Below are 22,902 nucleotides of genomic sequence, written 5' to 3' on the forward strand. Positions count from 1 at the left end.
GTGTCAACAAGGGAGACTCCGCCGTGCCCGAGGACGCCCCCACGACGCGAGCAAGGTCCCTGCCGCCGCCGTCGGTCGCAGCGGCTTCGCCCTGCAGCTTCCTCCGGCAGCGGAGGAGAGGAGGAGCGCTTTTTTTGGTGGCGGCGGCGGTAGGAATCACGATCCATCCGTGATTTAGTTTTCATGTAAACCAGACTACAAATTTTAACAAAAACAATATTTAAAAGTTTGTGAACCAGTGGGGTACTTATGAAAATACTCTTTATTTGTAGTTTTGGATTTTCTATATAGTGAATTTTAATCTGTATCTACCTTACACAAGTTAATTATATGCAGCATAGTCACCTAAATAACTGTTCTTACATCTCCAAATTCCGATTTAGCTTAGCCAAACAGCCGGAATAGAAAAAGATGTCATGATGTCAGCAATGATGTTATCATTTGCAACACTATATACAATTCCACTCATACAGATACGGGCATGATTCTTCTGTTGGCTTTGTCCATGAGAATCAGACAGCTGCATTATTATTTTAGGATTTGCAAATTCTCATCTGGATAGATAGGTTTAGAAGAGAAATGTTAAAAAATGAAAAAAGTTTGTAGAACTGGCCTGGTTTTTTTCGAAAAGGGGGGCACTATGGCCTCCGCATCAGAACGATGCAGAACTGGTCTGGTACTGAATTATTGTATGCCGCCGCCGGCATTACCTAGAAATCCGAAAAAAGATGACAACGTCTCAATCATCACCGCGTTACATAAGAGTACTCCACCGATCTCTCACCGCAGTCCGCACAGAATCAAACAATGGCCACGTCCGCAACGGCGGCTCGGCACATGGTCGCTTTGCCGTACCCGGGCCGCGGCCACATCAACCCCATGCTCGCCGTGTGCCGCCTGCTCGTCGCCGCGGACGGCGCCCTCACCGTCACCGTCGTCGTCACAGAGGAGTGGCACGGGCTGCTGGCCTCCGCCGGAGTGACCCCCACGCTGCCGGACCGCGTCCGCCTCGCCACCATCCCCAACGTCATCCCCTCCGAGCACGGCCGCGGGGCCGACCACGGCGGCTTCATCGAGGCCGTAAACTGCAAGATGGGGGAGCCCGTCGAGCGGCTGCTCGACCGGCTGGCGTTGGAGCTGGGGCGGAGGCCAGATGCTATCGTGGCCGACACGTACCTGCAGTGGGCGGTGGCGGCCGGCGCGCGGCTCGGCGTGCCGGTGTGCTCGCTTTGGACCCAGCCGGCCACGTTCTTGTTGGCGCTCTGCCATTTGGACCTGTGGCGACCAGCGGTTGAAGGTTTCAGCGAAGAAGGTACTAGCTAATTCGACCATGCTCCAAAATTTTGTTCAGAGAGTGTAGAAGACCGTTACTAATCAGGAAAAACTGAGCAATTTACTCCACAAGATTGTCTCTGTTTCCTCATAGAATATTTTGGATTCTTTAGCCTAGGACAAGCTTCAGTTTGATTCTTCACTAAATCGTAGACAACTGATGCGTTCTACTCGTATGCTCTGCAGAACTAAGCCGCAAGTCGTTGGAGCAATATGTACCGGGCCTCTCATCAGTGAGGTTGTCTGATGTCAAGATCTTCCTCGCTTGGGAGGGGCCAATCAAAATATCAGCGGAGGTGTTCGTCAAAGTACGCAAAGCGCAGTGCGTCCTATTCACCTCCTTCCACGAGCTCGAGCCCAGTTCCATGAGCAAAATAGCAGAGTTACTTCCCTGCCCCATCTATCCAATCGGCCCTGCAATCCTGCGTGCGCCGGACAACGGGGAGAGCGCCCGTGACGAGGAGCACCGGCGCTGGCTGGACGCGCAGCCGCAGAACTCGGTGCTGTACGTCTCGTTCGGCAGCTTCGTCGCCATGCCGCCCAAGCAGTTCGAGGAGATCGCCGTGGGGCTGCGCGACAGCGCGGTCAGGTTCTTCTGGGTGGCCCGGGACAGGGCCACCGCCGGCCTGCGGGAGATGTGCGGCGACAGGGGGTTGGCGGTGCCGTGGTGCGACCAGCAGGAGGTGCTGCGCCACCCGTCCGTCGGCGGCTTCCTCAGCCACTGCGGGTGGAACTCGGTGCTCGAAGCCGTGTGCGCTGGAGTGCCCTTGATTGGCTTCCCTGTTGTGTGGGATCAGCTGGTGAATGCCCGGATGGTCGCCGACGAATGGAAGACCGGCATCAACCTGAGGCAGCAGAGGGGAAAGGATGGGATCGTGAGCAGGGCCGCGGTCTCTGATGCCGCGAGGAAGCTGATGGATTTGGACAGCGGCGCTGGCCAGGAGATGAGGAGAAGGGCTGCGCAGCTGCGCGAGGCTTCCCGTGGTACGGTCCTCGAAGGCGGCTCGTCGCAGCGTTCTCTCAGCGGTTTCCTGGAGGATCTTGTTGAGGGGAAATTGGAGGTCGCTGAAAGTTCTGCGTGAATTCTTCGTTTAGTCCAGTCACCGCCAGAAAAATACTAGCTGCTTGTGGTTCAAAATGGTGCATCATAGCAAGGCCATGTGTTATTTTTGAGCTTAGAAATTTCAATTTTAAGGCTCACAATCTCGCAAAGCATGCATGTAATCTATGCATAGACATACATGTGTGGTTGGGCACTTCTCGTGACCCAACTATTGTATCTATGAACATTACTCTTATTCAATAAAGCATGGGAGATTTCTCAAGAAAAAAAAGCAAGGCCATGTGTCCTACAGATATTTCATTTTTTTTGCTGCACTTGAGAGCATTCTGACCGATCCCTATCCGGCGTTAGAGAAAAACAAATTCGATTCTGGCCATTACTAGGCGCCGGTGCGCCGGCCCAACTTTGAGCCGGTCATACCAGCAGCGTCCGATCGAACAACTCATGGCCGTACGATTCTCTTCTTTACTTTCACCAGGCGTCTTCTTCCTTAAAAAAAACTTCCAGCGCGCTACCATGGATGAGCGATGCGCCCAGTTTGAAAGTACCACCCTGGTGCGCTCGCCTGTAGCCGCCCTCCCCGCCGGTCGTCGTCGTCGCCGCCGGCCGCAGTCGTTGCCGCCGGCCGCCGTCATGGTGGAAGCAAAAACAAAAGCTGGATTCAGCAAAAACAGAACATGATGGAAGCAAAATTTGAAGTTGGTTCTAGTAAAAAATTATGGTGGTAGCAAAATAATTTGTTGGATCCAAACTTCTGATGATGCATGTGCTAGCAGTTAGGGTGGATGGCTGCATCATCTCTGCGTCTCCAGCTCGCCGGGTTCGAGTGCCAAGCAGCAAAAAATCTAGAAGCAACAAAAATCTTCCAGCAAAAAACTTCACCCTGGGTCGAAATCCGGTGGTCGGTTGAAGCAAAATCAAAAAAATGCTTCTAGCAAAAACAAGCTTAGGTGCCAACAAAAACGACATGAGCATTTGAGAGCTCTGCATCCGATGAAGCAAAAAAATATCTTGGTTCCAGCAAAAAAATACACCGGTTCCAACAAAAACAAAAAATTGGTTCAGCAAAAAATGCATCAACAAAAAATGGCCACCCTCTCTTGCAGCTCCCCCAGTAACCGGTTGGAGCTCCGGCGTGCACGATTGCAGCTCCCGACATTCGAACAACGTTGGATACAACACTCCTTGCTGCTGGATGTAGCTTCCCTGGCGAGGCACCGACCTTGTAGCACATACACCAGCTGGTTGCAGCAGACAAGAGCATCAGTTCCCACAAAAAACGAAGATGTTCATAAAATTGAAAGGGGATGGTAGCAAAAAACAAAGGGGTTGTAGCAAAACAAAATGGTGGATCCAGCAAAAAAAATACCCGGTTCCAGCACAAACTCGCCACCGTTGCCGGGGCCGGGTGCAGCTTGGCCATGGCGATCGAAGCACCCTGGTTGCGACGGCCATGGAGAGGGCGCGTGTCCAGCTGCCGGCGGAGGCAGACAAGGTGATGAGCGTCACAGCCATGGAGAGGTAGGAGCCACACGAGCACCATGGAAGGAGCTGCTCGTCGGGGGGATGGTCGTGCCATGGCTGACGAGATTGGGATTGGGAGGAGAGAGACTTGAGGGGAACGAATGGCTGTAGTGTGTTCTGGAGAGATAAGATGAAGAGATAGGCGATGGGTGGTCCCAAATGCTCACGTAGTCACGTGGAGAGAAAAACTAAAGCGAGCTACGCGGCGCGATGGGCCGAAGCTTCGGCCGGCACACCGTTTCCAAACGTTTTCCTTCGATTTTTCTTCTCTAACCGGTACTTAACCAAAGGGAACTGTTTACATGCGGCGCGCCGGCCGAAACGCTCGGCCGGTCGCTCGCGAATCGTTGGATCGGGGTGACATCCACTCCCATGTAACAACGCGCACTCATGATTCGTGAAACGTGTCTCCGTCGAAGCCGCATGCGTGGGAACGCATGGCTGTGGGGGCCCACCCACCGCTCGCCAGCGCACCTGCCTTATCACCTCTCATTCTTTTCTCGTCCATCCACAAATCTACAAGACAAAGCCGCCATTTTTGCCCCCAAAGCTCATACCGTCAAGAACAACCCACCTCACACGCTAGCCATGGTTGTACATCGCCGTGCTTAGACTCCATGTAGCGCTCGCCCACCCTGTCTGTCAAGGATGGCGCCCCCTCCCCCCGAGCTCTCCCTTTTCTGATCTGGCGTGATGCTAGAACGGCGGGTGACTAGAAATGTTGGGACCGTATTCAACGTTTGCCGAAACCGGCTCGGTAATTTTCTACCACCCACGGTCACCATTTTTTCGCTACAACCCGCATCGGCGTTTGGCTACGACCTGGGCAGCACTTTGCTGGAACTGGCGTCGGCATTTGCTGCAACCAGCCAGGCGGCATGCTGGAAGTATCCACCGTTGCTAAAACTGGACGCATTCCTGGCCGCCAACGTTTTTTTGCTGGAACCTGCTAGTTTTTTTGCTACAATCTTTTTCTTTGAATTTTCTGACGTGACATTCTTGTAGCAACCTTTGTTAATTTTAGCTGGAACTAGCTAATTTTTTGCTACAACTGACCATTAGAGGTTTTTGCTACTGAGATCTTTTTGCTGGATCAGTGGCTTTTTTTCTACAACAGGTGTTTTTTAGCTGGAACCGACTAAATATTTTGCTCCAATTGACCATTTTTGGTTTTTGCTACAGAATTCTATTTTTTGCTGGATCAGTGGGTTTTTTTCTTACAACCAGTGTTTTTTTAGCTGGAACTGACTAAATGTTTTGCTTCAGTTGACCATTTTTTGGTTTTTGCTACCGAGTTTTTTGCTGGATCATGGCAGTGCTAGTCGATGGTGGCGTGAGCTGGAGCCGCCGACACCAGAGTTTTTGCTACAACCATGACGACTGTGGGATGGAACCGATCAACAGTAGAAGCTAGCACACAATCGGCGGCGGCGCTGCAGTCCCGGTGGCCATGAGACGAGGGACGGCAAGCTGACAACAGCGCCGGTCCCGCCGGGGCTGCCGACGCCGATGAACGCATTTCCCGCATCTAGCGAAGGAGCAACCCGACAGAGGAGGCGTGGAGGCGTGGTCTGGTGGTGACTACGCACTTTTCAGGGATGGGACCCGACAGAGGAGGCGTGGTCTGGTAGTGACTATGCACTTTCTAGTGGTGGGAGATTAGAGGACCGGATCTGACGGTTAGGGAGAAAAGTATCGAATGGAGTAGGGTATTACACCACAACGGTGGCCCGAACCAGTATAAACCCTGTGTCTCTTGTGTTGTCCTTTCCATAGCTTAGATCTTAGCGAGGCGGAGGGGTGCAGGTAGGTAGAAGGAGAAATCTCCGCGCGCACCCCAGTGTTCGAACCTCAAGGGTCTGCCGGAACCCGAAATCCGACATTTGGCGCGCCAGGTAGGGGTGCGCCGGAATTCGTCTTCCACCACCCCGTTCTCCTCCGACCATCGCGTCCATGTCTGACGCTCGTCGGGCCCGCGCCGAGCGCCGGGCCGCTCTCGCTTCCCGCGTCGCCCAGACGGCTCCTGTCGGCGGGCGTCCTCGCCGTTCCCCGTCACTTGCCGTCAACGCCGCCACCGGCCCGGTGGGGGACGAGCAGCAAGCGTCGTCTCAGCATCCGTCCGTCCGGCAATACGGCCGCACCGCTACTCCCTCGCTCACCCCAGCTGGTTCTTCGTCCCGCGCGCTCCGCGCACCCATGGAGGCTCGATCTGCGCTCATCGCGGCAAATGAGTTCCTGCGCTACCGTCCCGTCGATGACGTCTACGAAGAATGGCTCGACCGCATCGCCGAGATCGGCCGCGCCGTAGGGGCTCTCCCGCGCCGTCTGTTCCGCTGCACCGCACCCCGCCCCGCGCGGGCGACGAAGCTCCGGCGGCGCCCCAGCCACCTCCTCCTCAAGAAGGCACCATGGCTCCAAGGCGCATGGCCCCTGGGTGGAACCCGCTCCGTCAGGTGCCAGTGCGGCAAGAGCAGAGCTGCCAAGAAGTCCCTTGCCCGCAAGAAGCTGCTCGGGCGCTCCCTGCTCCAGCACGTCGCGACCATGCTCCTGCTCCCGCACGTCAAGACCCCGCGCTGCTCCCAGCTGCAGCGCGTGGGGACATGCAAGACCAAGCTCTCCGCCACCCAAGGCCTCCCGTGGCCACAGCAGGCTGCCGTGCCTTCACCATCGAGCTACGCAGCGTCGCGTGGCCCGGCAAGTTCAAGCCAGACCTGCCTCCTCGTTACGACGGCATGGCTGACCCTGCAGAGTTCCTCCAGCTCTACGAGCTGGGCATCGAAGCTGTCAACGGAGACGAGAAGGTCATGGCGAACTGGTTTCCCATGGCACTCAAGGATGGGGCCCGCACCTGGCTCCTGAACCTGGCTCCAGGCACGATCTCCTCCTGGGACGAGATGCGCACCGGCTTCATCGCCAACTTCCAAGGTACTCGCGACTGGCCACCCGCCGTGAGCGACATGCGCCGCATCAAGCAACAACCCGGAGAGACCCTACAGAAGTACATCCAGTGCTTTAGCAACGCACGCCTCAAGATTCCCAAGGTGACCGAGGAGGCCATCATCTCAGCCTTCTCCGACGGCATGCGCGACGTCAAGATGAAGGAGGAGCTGGTGATGCATGAAGACCTGTGCACTTCCTTGGAGTTGTTCAACTTGGCAACGAAGTGCGCCAGGGCTGAAGAAGGGCGTCTCTCCCTCCTCGAGCTGCCTATCGCGGACCCAGAAGCGAAGAAGCCCAAGGCCAAGGATGTGAAGCGCAAGGGGGCTGCCGTGCTCGCGGCAGAACCAGACACCAAGCAGGGCAGAGATCAGTCCGAATCTTCCAAGGGCAGTCGGTACTGTGTGTACCACGACCTCCACACCCACAACACCAACGAATGTCAAGAGCTCCGAGCCGTGCGAGAAGGAAGGATCGGCCGTCGCCCCGACCGCGGTGACCGGGGCTACGGTCGAGGAGGAGGAAGGAACGCAGGACGCTGGGAAGACCGCTGCCCGCGCCAAGGGTGGCGCGATCGACCTCACGAGGATCGCTGGCAAGACCCGCCTCACGAGGGAGACTGGAGGGATCAGCCTCACGAGGATCGCCCGCCAGGCAACGCAGGCCTCCCTCCGCTGCCGCCGCAGCCAAGGAGAAACGAGGACCGCCATCAGGACGAGGGGGCTGGGGGCTTCCAGGAGCCGTGCGCGATCGCCTGCATCATGGGCGGGGCTCAAGCCCCAGCCTCTCAACGCATCTTCAAGCAGTTCGCCCGCGAAGTGAATGCATTCCTCCCCAAGCTCGAAGCCACGCGCCCTCTCAGGTGGTCGGCGTGCGCCATCACGTTCAGCTCAGCAGATCAGCTCAAGTGTGCGGCCACAGCCGGAGTCCTCCCGATGCTTTGTTCCCCAATCATCAGCAACGTGGTGGTCACCAGGACCCTCATCGATGGCGGGGCAGGGCTCAACGTCCTGTCCGTGGAAACATGCAACAATCTCCAAGTGCCCCACAACCAGCTTCAGCCAACCAAGCCTTTCTCCGGAGTCACCGACGGCTCCACGGTCCCGATTGGGCAGGTCCGCCTCCCTATCACCTTCGGGGCACGCAGCAACTACCGCACCGAGCTCATCGACTTCGACGTCGCTCACATTCGCTTGCCGTACAACGCCATCCTTGGGTACCCAGCGCTGGCCAAGTTCATGGCCGTAACTCACCACGGCTACAATGTCCTCAAGATGCCAGGAAGTGGCGGAGTCATCACGGTGCCCTGTGAAGAGAAGGACACGGTGTGTTCCCTGGAACGAGCCTTTCAGGCCGCATCGCTGGAAGATCCGGATCGCGGAAGCAGGAGGCTTCCCGAGACCGCCCCCAAGAAGAAGAAGACATCGTCTGGCCCGGCCCCTCAGGAGGCAGGCCCCTCAGGGCCCGCGCCTGCCCAGGGGGAACCTCCTTCCATCGCATAGGAAAGCGCGCCCGGCGCCCTCCTCAGGTAGGGCTCGGGGGCTCTCCCCTGGAGGGCCACCGACCTGGTTAAGGTCACGAGGGAGGCGCTTGGGCACCACATGGAGGCATGTTTCGAAGCATGTTTCCCTCAAGAAGGAGTAAGGCAAGGAGGGCCAGACCCTCAGGAGTTCGTCAGCAAGGCCATTCAGGAGCTACAGGAGTCAAGAGTCATGAGAGGCGGCCGCCGCCTACCAGCTGTGGCTCCCCATCCAGGCGAGGATGGTGGGCTGCGCGTCTGCATCAACATACCAGGGCTCAATCAAGTCGCCTCTCTGGAGCGCCTCTGGCCCTCGCGAGTGGGGCGCTGCGAAGGTCCACCCCACAGCTACGTTCGCATGCCTTACGGCTTGCCGAACCAGCGCCTCATGAGGGGCATCATGGAGGCTCAAGAGGCCAGGCGTTCCGCAGCCCTGGTGGAGATGGAGATGGTCAGCGAGGAGCCACCAGCGCCTCCAGAGCCTCCCGAGGCCCCTGGGCTTGGGGGCTCATGAGGATCAGCTTCCGCAGCCCACCGAGTCTGCTACACCAACACTCCTTCGTCCTCAACATCATCAGGTGACATTTTTCAAGTTTCATTTCCAGCTGGGAGCGCCCCTAGGGCTGCATTATTCCCGGGCCGCATGGGTCCGTCCCTGCGGCATGTATCCCTTTTATTTTATGTTGTTAGCTTACCTTGTTGGGGGCGCCCCTCGGGCTGCATCATCCCCAAGTCGCTCGGGCCTGACCCAGTGATGTCCGCCTTCCCAGCATCTATTTGAATGAATCCACTCCTTCGCGGCTAATGTGTTTGACCTAGTTGCCCGCTCAACTGACGCCAACTGACGGAGCTGCTCCCAAACGGCACGACGCTTGCGCATGGGTCCGTCCCTGCAACGCCGACAAACCTGAATGGCTGAGCTCTGGCCGCGGCAGCCCCGCATGGCGCCACCTCGTCAAGCCTTCAATGCCTCGTCGCCCCTCGGAAGCAACCAACGGCTGACTGTCAATTGTCATGGCAACCCCTCGTTCTTTCTATGATGGGTCTATAGGATCTCCTAAAGGAGCTGCGTCAGGCGAGGCCCTTGCGGTGTCTCCTTCACTCTCATTCGCGCAAACCGCTTGCACGTTAAAGGGGGGGGGTGCCTGAGCATCGCGACTCAGGGCTCCTACTGGCTCTCCAGCCCTCACCCTCTGGCCTTGTTCACGGCATCGCGACCTGGCATACCAGCGATGGCTGAGACTCGCTCGAGGGCCGGGACCTGAGGACGTAGAGCAGAAAGGGGAGCAAAGGCGAGAGGGGAGGGACACGCGAGGACCTAGCCAAGCAACCTCACGCCTGCCGATGCACGGACCCGACGACACACCAGAGAGCGGCCCCTGATTCTCGAGATAAGTCACCACCCGGAAGCACCAGCTACCGTGGCACCATCCCCGCACCTAATGCAATCCCGTGTTAGCGACGCCGCTCTCCTTTCTCACTGAACGATGGATGCTTGAGCGCCAAAGGGGACCTCCTGAGCATCGCGACTCAGGGGCTCTTACCGGACCCCGGGTCGCTCACCTCCTGGCCTTGACCACGGCATCGCGACCTGGCATACCAGCGATGGATGAAGCCGCCTTGGGACTGGGACCTGTCGGCGTAGACCACCAAGCCCTCGTGATGTTCGAAAGGGAGAACTGAGCTAAGACGTAATGAGCAACTTACACAATTCTACGACAAGGGTTATATTAACAAAACAGGATCACAGGCACCTTACAAGCCCCCACGGGACGCGTCTTTGATTCCTCGCAGGGACCAGATCCTAAAAGGACGCTAACTACACGCGCCCCTGCAAAAGACGCCATCATCAACAGTGGGCCGTCAAGCACCGACGCCAACCCCATCCAGATCAGAGTCGGCGACGGCCTGACGAGCCCGCCCTGCTCCAGGAGTGGCGCCGGCTCGAGGGCTCGTAGCTGTCGTCACTCGTCTCCATAGTCGCGAAGAGCTCGCCGGAGTCGCTGGAACCTCCGCCGCCTCCGCCGCCTGAGGAGCCGCCAAGGGAGAGGTTGGCGGGCCCAGTCCTCGCCGTAGCAGGGTCCCGACCACCTCTCCCGGGGCAGCACTCCAGCCGGCGCCCGTTAGCATCGAAGACCTTGAAGAACATCACCGAAGCACCATCATACTCCAAGTGGATCGCGAGGGCGCCTCTTGTCCTGCAAACCCGGGCGATTTCGCTCCAGCCTCGAGTCATGAAGACCTCGCCGGGGCAACGACCGCGACCTCTGCCTCGGTCATGAGGGTGCTGCAGCCGGCGTGCTGCAGCCAAAGCTTCAGGAGTTCTCCCTGCGGCATGATGGAGGCGAAGAAGGGAGGAAGGTGAATCCAAGACTGAGGAGGCATGGCGGCGTGGAGCACGAACTCTCGGGAGGAGCCCTCGGTGTGGACCCCAGGGGGGACGACCCACACCTTCGTGACCCGTCGGCACCGACGGCGGCGCCGCCCGTGGCGATCGGCATCAACTCCTTCAGAGCCCTCGATGTGGGCGTACAAGGGAAGCGGGAACCCCGGCGATGGCCGCTCGCACCAGGGCCTCGACACCACCTGATGGGCCCCCTCGTCCCGGCCGCGGAGGGCGAGCCGTTTCTTCGGCGGGAGCGGGTCTGGTTCCTCTCGGGGAGCCTTTCCCTTCTCTGCTGTCGAGAACCGGCAGATCGGAGCCATCACAGCAAGACGGAGCAAGGATCGGGAAGAAGGAGAAGCAAGACGGGATGGACTGGAAGGGCGCGCGCCATTCCGTACTTATGGCCGGCGAAGGTCAACCGCCGACCTCCACGATCGCAGGTAATCATGACCCGCTTTGCATGCTGGGACTTGTCCAGTCCGTGCAGTTGCCGAGGTGCCGTGGGAAGTGGAGACGCCCATGTCCAATCAACCGCCACACGACGCCCAAGGCCGCAGGCTGTTAGGGCCCGCGGCGCTTCGCTCTTGCCCTTTCGCCTCCCTGCACGGCCAAGTCCAGGCGCGCCTTGGGCCCGGGGGCTACTGTCGGCGTTCTGGGAACGGGGGTCCCCAGACTTGCCTGCCTGCGGCCCGCGGCGTGGCTCAAAAGGGGGCCCAGCGCGGCCCATCTTCATCAACACAGACCCAAGACCCTCACGAGGGGCCAAGCCTCGCGGGGCGAACGACACGGAGCTTCCTCAGGCACGGCCTCATCAGGCTGGCTCGCAAGGAGGCGGAGAGATCAAGGCGGGGTACCTCACGAGGTGCCCGTGACGCAAGCCATGATGACCAAGGGTGCCAGGCGGGCGCCAGCCGCGCAGTGTACTCCTTTCCTCTTTGGTGCAAAGGGAGCAAGCGCAGGCGAGAGCATCAAGCAAAGGCACCCGTTTCGGTGCAACGAGACCAAGACCAGTCCAACGGCAGGGAGGAAGTCATTGTGGAGACCAGTCCAGCGTCACCACCAGAGCCTTTGGCAGGCGAGGACCAACTTTAGTCAGGATAAGTGTATCAGATGTTCCCCTTCAAAATGGCCAATTGTTGGCGCCCTTCCCGCTCAATATTTGGGAAGAGGCCCAGGGCCTTTGCCTATAAATAGGACTAGCCACCCCCAGGGTAGGGGGATCGTAATCAAGAAGGGAGAATCTAGAATCGGCCAACCCAGAAACAAGCTGGAATCGGATCGACTAGCATCACACACACACAGAGAGAAGGGTGATTGAACTCCTCCTAGCAGTTCATCCCCTCAGCCAAGAACAGGCCTTCGCGAGGCTGTTCTTCCTTGTATTGCTCATCATCATCAGCCCAAGAGGCAATCCACCACACCACACACTGGAGTAGGGTATTACACCACAACGGTGGCCCGAACCAGTATAAACCCTGTGTCTCTTGTGCTGTTCTTTCCATAGCTTAGATCTTAGCGAGGCGGAGGGGTGCAGGTAGGTAGAAGGCGAAATCTCCGCGCGCACCCCAGTGTTCGAACCTCAAGGGTCTGCCGGAACCCGAAATCCGACATATGTGATGTCTTGCCATTTCTCAATGACACTGATGGTCTGGAAGCAGAGGATGAAGGCTTTGGTGATCAAACAATGGAGGAGGAAAGACATGATCATGATGGCTCCGGTGACAGAATGCTGGTGGAATAAGGAGACCGTGATGACGCCTCCGGTGACCGAACGGAGGAGGGAGTTGTTGCAAAGTCCGGTGAGGTATATATATATATTAATTAAGCCTGTGCTGTCTAGCTAATTGATGCATTAATTGTTTTGGTATGTACATATATTAACTCTTCTTTCTCATTTATAGCCCTCCGGATCGAGCCAAACTTTGGTAACGAGACGAGGCCTAAGAAAAGGTTGCGCCAGGATGAAAGGTTCACGATCACGGCAATCACGGACGATGGCCAACCGATTGAACCCAGGCGGACCAAGGATGCATTTTCTGCTCAGTGCAGAGCTATTGTTAGGGACAACATCCTGATCAGCATCCAGCTATGGAGTAAGCCTAAGAATGAAGACCCTCAAGTTTCTTATGTCACCGATAGACAGAAAGATGATCTTTGGACCTCGCTGAAGGCAAATTTCACCCTACCGCTATAGGAGGATTCGAATAAGCCAGTTATAGAGCCACTGGTCAAGGCCTGTTCTCTTAAGAAGATGGTAGATCTATTCAGGAGGTGGAAGAATGAGTTGAAATCAATGTTTGTCGACAAAGGGAAGACTCAAGAATTCACCGTCCGATTTGAGAATATAAGAGATCACTGGCCCGCATTTGTGGCCTACAAGACATCGGACAAGAGTAAGAAAATGTCAGAGACAAACAAGATAAATGCTGCAAAGAAGCTGTATCACCATCGCACGGGGTCAGGTGGCTACCTCAAAGCCCAGCCGTTTTGGGACAAAGCTGAGAATGACCTGATTGCGAAAGGAGTCGAACTAGAGAAATTGAACCGGCCAACCATTCAAGGACTTGGTTCTTTGAGGTTGGGGGAACTTTGGACCCTAAAACTGGGAAGTGCACTTGGATGGACGAGCAACATGCAATACCTGTCAAGAAGCTTCAGAAGTATATCGCCGCGGCTAAAAGTGCAACTATCCCTAGGTGGTTTTGGTAATTCATAACAACATATAGCTCATTGAGCTAATGCTATTCCAAGATGATTATTTCAGGAAAGCTCAATGATTGGCATGGCATGGATGTGAAAGTGGAACCCTCAAAATGCTAAGGACAAAGGATTGGCTCAAGCTCAAAAGCTCAAGACTCTTCATTTTATATTTTAGTGATCCAAGATCACATTGAGTCTTTAGGAAAAGCCAATACTATTAAGGAGGGATGAGGTGTTGCTTAATGAGCCTCTTGCTTCATGTGCTTAGTGATATGCTCCAAAACCCTCAACTACTTTCCCATATCCACATATGACCTAAACCCTAAGCCAGACTCGGTCCTACCGATTCTTCCTATCCGGCGCCACCGAGTTTCACTTGTCATTAGCCACTGCCAAACCCTAGCAATTCGGTTCTACCGATAAGGATCTCGGTCCCACCGAGATGGGGTTGCAAACTCTCTGTTTCCCTTTCGTAACTTTTCGGTCCCACCGAAAGAGCGAATCGGTCCCACCGAGATTGCAATGTAAACTCAGTGTTTCCCCTTTGTAACTTTTCGGTCTCACCGAGTTCCACTCGGTCTCACCGAAAGAGCAAATCGGTCCCACCGAGTTTGCCTGACCAACTCTCTGGTTAGCCAATTACCAAATTCGGTCTCACCGAGTTTGTGTAATCGGTCTCACCGAGATTACGTTATGCCCAAACCCTAACCGAATCGGTCCTACCGAGTTGCATGTCAGTCCCACCGAAATTCCTAACGGTCACTAGGTTTACTATTTCGGTCAGACCGAGTTTTCTGATTCGGTCCCACCGAGATTGGTAAATTGTATGTAATGGTTGGATTTTGTGTGGGGGCTATATATACCCCTCCACCTCTTTCTCATTCGGGAGAGAGCCATCAGAACACACACATCATTCCAACTCATATGTTCTGAGAGAGAACCACCTACTCATGTGTTGAGACCAAGACATTCCATTCCTACCATATGAATCTTGATCTCTAGCCTTCCCAAGTTGCTTTCCACTCAAATCTTCTTTCCACCAAATCCAAATCCTATGAGAGAGAGTTGAGTGTTGGGGAGACTATCATTTGAAGCACAAGAGCAAGGAGTTCATTACCTACACACCATTTGTTACTTCTTGGAGAGTGGTGTCTCCTAGATTGGCTAGGTGTCACTTGGGAGCCTCCGACAAGATTGTGGAGTTGAACCAAGGAGTTTGTAAGGGCAAGGAGATCGCCTACTTCGTGAAGATCTACCGCTAGTGAGGCAAGTCCTTCGTGGGCGATGGCCATGGTGGGATAGACAAGGTTGCTTCTTCGTGGACCCTTCGTGGGTGGTTGCTTCTTCGTGGACCCTTCGTGGGTGGAGCCCTATGTGGACTCGCGCAACCGTTGCCCTTGGGTGGAGCCCTGTGTGGACTCGCGCAACCGTTACCCTTCGTGGGATGAAGTCTCCATCAAAGTGGATGTAGGATAGCACCACCTATCCGAACCACGGGAAAAACATCCGTGTCTCCAATAGCGTTTGAATTCTCCAAACCCTTCCCTTTACATTCTTGCAAGTTGCATGCTTTACTTTCCGCTGCCAATATACTCTTTGCATGCTTGCTTGAATTGTGTGATGATTGCTTGACTTGTCCTAAAATAGCTAAAATTTGCCAAGAACTAAAATTGGGAAAAGGTTAAGTTTTTATTTGGTCAAGTAGTCTAATCACCCCCCTCTAGAAATACTTCGATCCTACAGCGGCGCAGCAAGGGACGTTCATTCCCGACAGAGAGAAGGACGAGCTGACTGAGGCCCTCGGGAATCCTAAGCACCCTGGACAAACACGAGGCACGCCAGGCTCCATTGCGTGGAAGGTTGGGTTTCCCATAGCAGGCGGTGATAAAACCCGGGAGAGGAAGAGGAAACAGGAGCTGAGCTCAATGCAGAGGCTCAATGCAAGAGTACTAAAGCTAGAGGAACAATTTGAGAGCCAGCAAGTTGCCGACCAACCATCTCAGTGGCATGAAGCTACCCCGCCATCTCAGCGGAGAAGCAGCGTGGCTTCCATGGAGCTCGTTCAGCAGCCTGACTTCACGGCTCCTAGCTACCCCGTGGATGCTATCACGGAGGCTCAACATTGCCAGCTTATGATGAAATGCCAAAACCTCACCTTGAAGGCGGTTGTCGGCTCTATTGCACCTCCTAAACCCGACAGTACTTTTCACTGCCGTCCGATTCTGCATGGCTATGTTGTTGTGTCGGTGGATGACGTAATGGAGGGATTTGAGGAGCTCGATCTTGACCACCCTACAGGTGAAGGGGAGACACAACAGAGTTATATATGCTCTGAGGACTACATGCCTATGGCGAAAGGAGTACATGAACCTTCCGAACAGGACGCCTCCGCCTCCTCCTCCTCAAGAAGGAGAGAAGGACAAGCTGACTGAGGCCCTCGGGAATCCTAAGCACCCTGGATGAACACGAGGCACGCCAGGATCCGTTGCGTGGAAGGTTGGGTTTCCCGTAGCAGGCGGTTACAAAACCAGAGAGAGGAACAGGAAACAGGAGCTGAGAAGGACGAGCTGACTGAGGCACTCGGGAATCCTAAGCACCCTGGACGAACACAAGGCACGCCGGGCTTCGTTGCATGGAAGGTTGGGTTTCCCATAGCAGGCGGTTACAAAACCCGGGAGAGGAAGAGGAAACTGGATCTGAGCTCAATGCAGAAGCTCAATGCAAGAGTACTAAAGCTAGAGGAACAAGTTGAGAGCCAGCGAGCTGCCGACCAACCATCTCAGTGGCACGAAGCTACCCCGTCATCTCAGCAGAGAAGCAGCATGGCTTCCATGGAGCTCATTCAGTAGCCTGACTTCACAGCTCCAAGCTACCTCGTGGATGGTATCACGGAGGCTCAACATTGCCAGCTTATGATGAAATGCCAAAACCTCACCTTGAAGGCGGCTGTCGGCTCTATTGCACCTCTTCAACCCGACAGTACTTTTCACTGCCATCCGATTCCGCATGGCTATGTTGTTGTGTCGGTGGATGAAGTAATGGAGCGATTTGAGGAACTCGATCTTGACCACCCTACAGGTGAAGGGGAGACACAACAGAGTTATGCTCTGAGGACTACATGTCTATGGCGGAAGGAGTACATCAAGCTTCCGAGCAGGACGCCTCCGCCTCCTCCTCCTCCTTCGGCAAGTCAAGGCACTCCACCTCCTCCTACTCCTCCTCCTACGGTGAGTGATCAAGGCACTCTGCCTCCTTCTACGGCTCCTCCGGCGCGTGAGGCCGGCACTCCGCCTCCTCATTCGCCTCCTCCGGCGCGTCCGAGCAGTCCGCCTCCTCCTCCTTCTCATCAGCAAGGGTGGAAGACAGACGCCGTCGCTCCGGCTCCTCCAGCACGTCGGAGCACTCCTCCTCCTTCACCGCCTCGTAAGAAACGATGGAAGAGAGACGCCGCCGCTCCGGCTGCTAGCAGTACAGCCAGAGGTGGGAGGCAATTCAGATACGGTCCATCTCTCAAGGCTTTGTAAAAGTTACCATACGAGAGGACCAAGAAGGAAAAGGCGGAGATCTGTCAAGCCCAAGTGAGGGACTTTTTTTTGCAAAGAAACCTCCACCTCCGAAGGAGATGATCGATCCGGTGAAATCAAACCACACTATCTATGCCCTGAAGCGACCACAAGCGCCTTCGCCGGATTCCAACTATGTCTGCGCTCTTAAAAAGACATATGAAGATGCGCGACGGTCGGGAACTACTTCCACTGATGCAAGGTTAGCACAGCGAAGAAGTGGGAAAAAATTCCACAACTTGGTGAACACGCGAACCAATCGTGCCCCCCGCTCAAGGTGTCTAGCGATATCGTCGCTAATCTGCTGGGGATGGTGCCCGGTACCAATCTTCCTGATTACCTGGGCGATGATGTACATTTTGAAACAATGGAGGTGGACCAATTCAGATACCAGTACGGGAAGCCTCTCGTCAAAGACAGAAGTCCTCTTCTAACAATGGTGATGCAAAGATTCCATGAATGGTCCATGGAAACCTGCAACAATTCTGGGAAGGATGCTTTGACAATGAGAATTAAAGAGGAGCACAACCTCATTGGAATGGATCTGTTTCCTGTTGAATTTGACGAGTTTTTCCAGTTATACAATCAAAAGGCCCTCGACAAATCACTCGTGACTTGCTACTGTCTGTAAGTACTACTTCTGTAATTAAGTCTCTATATATAGCTCAACTCTTTCATTGCATGTATATATAATTATCCTCACTATATTATGCAGATTGAAGATCGTCGAATGTAGAAAAGCACAAATCTATGACATTGGGTTCATTAACCCAAATGTCATACATGAATGGACGGTTAAACACAATGTCATAGAAACCGAGGACAACTTGCTACAATCGTTTCTTAAAAATCAAAACAAAGAGAAAATACTCCTTCCTTACAACTTAAAGTGAGTGTTACTGTCTTGTGCATATTCGGTTTCCCTTATTATTCGAGGTTATAGTAATGTAACTGATGAGTTATGCATGCGTGCGCAGCTACCACTTGTCCGTGTACAAAAGTAGGGGCTCTCCTTTTGCACCCCTTTACTTGTGCACGGGCAGTCAGAGCAACGCCCACGGTCGCACTAAGCAGGGCAGAGGAGGGATGGCAGAGCACAAGACGACCAAAACAACGCCAAGACCAGGAGCGCAAAGAGAGCAAGAGGGCAAGGTGGACTCCCTCGGCAAGAGTCTTGCCGAGGTGGTTTCCGCGGCCCCGGCAAGATCCTTGCCGGGGCAACTTGCTTGACATCAGCAGGGCGCGCCACCCTTGAGCCCAAGGGTTTCCAACGCCATCAACCACATTGGAACCAAGGCTCGGGAGGCACCTCCGTGGTGGCATCTAGATCTTTGTAGAGATCATAAATACACAAGATCAGATGAGAACCAGAAGACGACGATCGTTGGCGAGATCCTTGCCAAGGAAACCCACAAGACCCCCGGTAAGACCCTTGCCGAGGACGTCTGCGGGGCTGCAGCCATGCCCGCACCTGCCAAGACTCCACCGCCGCTCCCATGCAGCTGCTAGCTCGACCAGCTGGGCAGGCATCTGCGTGGCAGCACGCGGCCTCCACACCAACTCAACAAGCACCTGCGTGGTGGCATGCAGATCTTCGTGAAGGCTCCACCACCGCGCCATCCCAACAACTAGCCAACATGGTGCTACAACGCCTCGTCCACTTGGACGCGCGTCGGAGCCAGGCGAGGTGACGACAGCTGGGATGAGCTTCTTTGTCGTCCCCAATAAAGCAAGAGGGGCACGTCAGCAGTGCATTAAATGTGTTTGTCTGACGATGCCAGTGGATAGACTTGATACATCTCCAACGTATCTATAATTTTTGATTGTTCCATGCTATTATATTATCAATATTAAACTTTTGTCTTGAATCTTATGGATCTGAATATTCTTGCCACAATAAAGAGAACTACATGGATAAATATGTTAGGTAGCATTCCACATCAAAAATTCTGTTTTTATCATTTACCTACTCGAGGACGAGCAGGATTTAAGCTTGGGGATGTTGATACGTCTCCAACGTATCTATAATTTTTGATTGTTCCATGCTATTATATTATCAACCTTGGATATTTATGGGCTTTATTAAACACTTATATATTATTTTTGGGACTATTCTATTAACCCAGAGCCCAATGCCACTTTCTGTTTTTTCCTTGTTTTAGAGTATCGCAGACAAGGAAAATCAAACGGAGTCCAATTGACCTGAAACTTCACGGAACTTATTTTTGGACCAGAAGAAGCCCACGGAGTATCGGAGTTGGACCAGGAGAGTCCCGGTGAGGGAGTCCTGGATTAGGGGGTGTTCGGGTAGCCGGACTATACCTTCAGCCGGACTCCTGGACTATGAAGATACAAGATTGAAGACTTCGTCCCGTGTCCGGATGGGACTTTCCTTGGCGTGGAAGGCAAGCTTGGCGATGCGGATATTCAAGATCTCCTACCATTGTAACCGACTCTATGTAACCCTAACCCTATCCGGTGTCTATATAAACCGGAGGGTTGTAGTCCGTAGGACATCAACTCCATATACAACAATCATACCATAGGCTAGCTTCTAGGGTTTAGCCTCCTTGATCTCGTGGTAGATCTACTCTTGTACTACCCATATCATGAGTATTAATCAAGCAGGACGTAGGGTTTTACCTCCATCAAGAGGGCCCGAACCTGGGTAAAACATCGTGTTCCCTGCCTCATGTTACCATCCGGCCTAGATGCATAGTTTGGGACCCACTACCCGAGATCCGCCGGTTTTGACACCGACATTGGTGCTTTCATTGATAATTCCTCTGTGCCGTCGCCTTTAGGCCCGATGGCTCCTTTGATCATCAACAATGATACGGTCCAGGGTGAGACTTTTCTCCCCGGACAGATCTTCGTCTTCGGCGGCTTCGCTCTGCGGGCCAATTTGCTCGTCCACCTGGAGAAGATCGAAAGCTACGCCCTTGGCCATCAAGTCAGGTTTGGAAGCTTAAACTACACGGCTGACATCCGCGGAGACTTGATCTTCGACGGGTTCGAGCCACGGCCAAGTGCGCCGCACTATCTCGAGGGGCATGATCTAGCTCTGCCCCCGGACAGTGTCCTGGAGGCCACACGCGCATCAGTTCCGACCCCTAACTCGGAGCCTATTGCGCCAATCGAGGATGAGCGGTTGGACGTCACCTCGGGGACTGCGATCCCAAAAACGATCGAGCCGAACACTAGCCCCGCACTCTGCACAACCCGTGACTCCGAGGATCCGGACTCCTCCCCGGACTCCGAACCCCCCGCGCCCCTGCCAATCGAATTCGATTGGGCGCCGATAATGGAGTTCACCACTGCGGACATCTTTCAGCATTCGCCTTTTGGTGACATCCTGAATTCTCTTAAGTCTCTCTCTTTATCAGGAGAGCCCTGGCCGGACTACGGTCAGCGAGGGTGGGATACGGATGATGAAGAAGTTCAAAGCCCACCCACCACCCACTTTGTAGCCACTGTCGACGATTTAACCGACATGCTTGACTTCGGCTCCGAAGACATCGACGGTATGGACGACGATGTAGGAGGCGAACAGGAACCAGCACCTGTAGGGCGCTGGAAGGCCACCTCGTCATATGAAATATACATGGTGGATACTCCAAAAGATGGAGATGGCGATGGAATAGTGGGGGATGACGCCCCCAAGAATCAGCCAAAGCGCCGGCGTCAGCGGCGCCGCTCTAAATCCCGCCAAAGCAAAAACGGTGATTCCGGCATGGGAGATAATACTACCCCGGATAGCGCCGAAGAACACCCACCCCAGCAAGATTCGACACAGGAAGATGGAGAAGCCAGCCCTCATGAGAGAGCGGCAGACCAAGAGGTCGAGGATAATAACTATATGCCTCCCTCCGAAGACGAGGCAAGCCTCGATGACGACGAATTCGTCGTACCATCAGACCCCGCCGAACAAGAGCGTTTCAAATGCAGGCTTCTAGCCACGACAAGCAGCCTCAAGAAAAAGCAGCAATAGCTTAGAGCTGACCAAGATTTGCTAGCTGACAGATGGACTGAAGTCCTTGCGGCCGAAGAGTATGAACTCGAACGCCCCTCCAAGAGTTACCCAAAGCGCAGGCCGCTACCCCGATCAGAGGAGGAAGCACCTACATCACCAGCGCACGACATGGCAGACCAGCCACCTCGCGGCTGCGATAGAGAGGCCTCTCGGCCCTCCACCCAAGCCATGCCCCGACGCCGCTCAACTAAGGCACGGGAAAATGCGCCAGACCTGCGAGACGTACTGGAGGATAAGGCAAGACAAACAAGATCGATCTACGGATCGCGCAGGCGCCCTACGACATGTGACGATGATCTTCACTCCGGATACAACAAATCCGGCCGGGCCGAACACAACAGACATAGCTCTTCCGAGCTGCGTCGTGATATAGCCCAATACAGAGGCGCCGCACACCCGCTATGCTTCACAGATGAAGTAATGGATCATAAAATCCCAGTGGGTTTCAAACCCATAAACATCGAATCATACGATGGCACAACAGATCCGGCGGTATGGATCGAGGATTATCTCCTTCACATCCACATGGCACGCGGCGATGATCTACACGCCATAAAATACCTCCCGCTCAAACTTAAAGGACCGGCCCGGCATTGGCTTAACAGCTTGCCAGCAGACTCAATCGGTTCTTGGGAGGACCTGGAAGCCGCATTCCTCGACAACTTCCAGGGCACTTACGTGCGACCATCGGATGCCGACGACTTAAGCCACATAATTCAGCAGCCAGAGGAATCGGCCAGGCAATTCTGGACACGGTTCCTAACAAAGAAAAACCAGATAGTCGACTGTCCGGACGCAGAGGCCCTAGCAGCCTTCAAGCATAACATCCGCGACGAGTGGCTTGCCCGGCACCTGGGACAGAAAAAGCCGAAATCTATAGCAGCCCTCACGACACTCATGACCCACTTTTGCGCGGGAGAAGACAGCTGGCTAGCTCGCAGTAACAACTTATCAAAGAACCCTGGTAATTCGGATACCAAGGACAAAAGTGGTAGGACACGTCGGAATAAGCAAAAACACCGCGTCAGCAGCGAAAGCAATGAAGACACGGCAGTCAATGCCGGATTCAGAGGCTATAAATCCGGTCAGCGGAAAAAGCCATTCAAAAAGAATACTCAGGGCCCGTCCAGTTCGGACCGAATACTCGACCGCTTGTGCCAGATACATGGCACCCCCGAAAGGCCAGCCAATCACACTAACAGGGATTGTTGGGTGTTCAAGCAGGCAGGCAAGTTAAGAGCCGAAAACAAAGACAAGGGGCTACACAGCGACGACGAGGAGGAGCCCAGGCCGCCGAACAACAATGGACAGAAGGGCTTTCCCCCACAAGTGCGGACGGTGAACATGATATACGCAACCCACATTCCCAAGAGGGAGCGGAAGCGTGCGCTACAGGACGTATACGCGATGGAGCCAGTCGCCCCAAAGTTCAACCCATGGTCCTTCTGCCCGATCACTTTTGATCGAAGGGACCATCCCACTAGCATCCGTCATGGCGGCTTCGCTGCATTGGTTCTCGACCCAATCATCGATGGATTTCATCTCACAAGAGTCCTCATGGACGGCGGCAGTAGCCTGAACCTGCTTTACCAGGATACAGTGCGGAAAATGGGCATAGATCCCTCAAGGATTAAGCCCACAAAAACGACCTTTAAAGGCATTATACCAGGTGTAGAAGCCAACTGTACAGGCTCAGTAACACTTGACATGGTCTTCGGGTCCTCGGACAATTTCCGAAGCAAAGAGTTAATCTTCGATATAGTCCCGTTTCGCAGTGGCTATCACGCCCTGCTCGGACGAACCGCATTCGCAAAGTTCAATGCGGTGCCGCACTACGCATATCTC

The 22,902-nt window shown here is 54.6% G+C and overlaps 1 protein-coding gene and 2 long non-coding RNA genes across 3 annotated transcripts; 2 read left to right on the forward strand and 1 right to left on the reverse strand.

The window, feature by feature from the left end:
* The first annotated feature begins 773 nt into the window (after positions 1-773).
* On the forward strand, positions 774-2,666 carry LOC125545082 (UDP-glycosyltransferase 87A1-like). The gene is made up of 2 exons (XM_048708941.1): positions 774-1,312; positions 1,519-2,666. The coding sequence occupies exons 1-2, from the start codon at positions 808-810 to the stop codon at positions 2,412-2,414; spliced, it is 1,401 nt and encodes a 466-aa protein (XP_048564898.1). The 5' UTR covers positions 774-807; the 3' UTR covers positions 2,415-2,666.
* LOC125545083 lies at positions 2,612-4,051 on the reverse strand. The gene is made up of 2 exons (XR_007299889.1): positions 3,765-4,051; positions 2,612-3,636 (listed from the first exon to the last, which is right to left on the reverse strand). It is a non-coding gene; the product is annotated as an uncharacterized LOC125545083 (long non-coding RNA).
* A 248-nt stretch (positions 4,052-4,299) lies between these two features.
* LOC125545084 lies at positions 4,300-5,685 on the forward strand. Its single transcript, XR_007299890.1, has 2 exons — positions 4,300-4,676; positions 5,236-5,685. It is a non-coding gene; the product is annotated as an uncharacterized LOC125545084 (long non-coding RNA).
* Positions 5,686-22,902: the final 17,217 nt, after the last annotated feature.

The sequence above is a fragment of the Triticum urartu genome, chromosome 3 (assembly GCF_003073215.2).
Source record: "Triticum urartu cultivar G1812 chromosome 3, Tu2.1, whole genome shotgun sequence".
In the NCBI taxonomy this organism is placed as follows: Eukaryota; Viridiplantae; Streptophyta; class Magnoliopsida; order Poales; family Poaceae; genus Triticum; species Triticum urartu.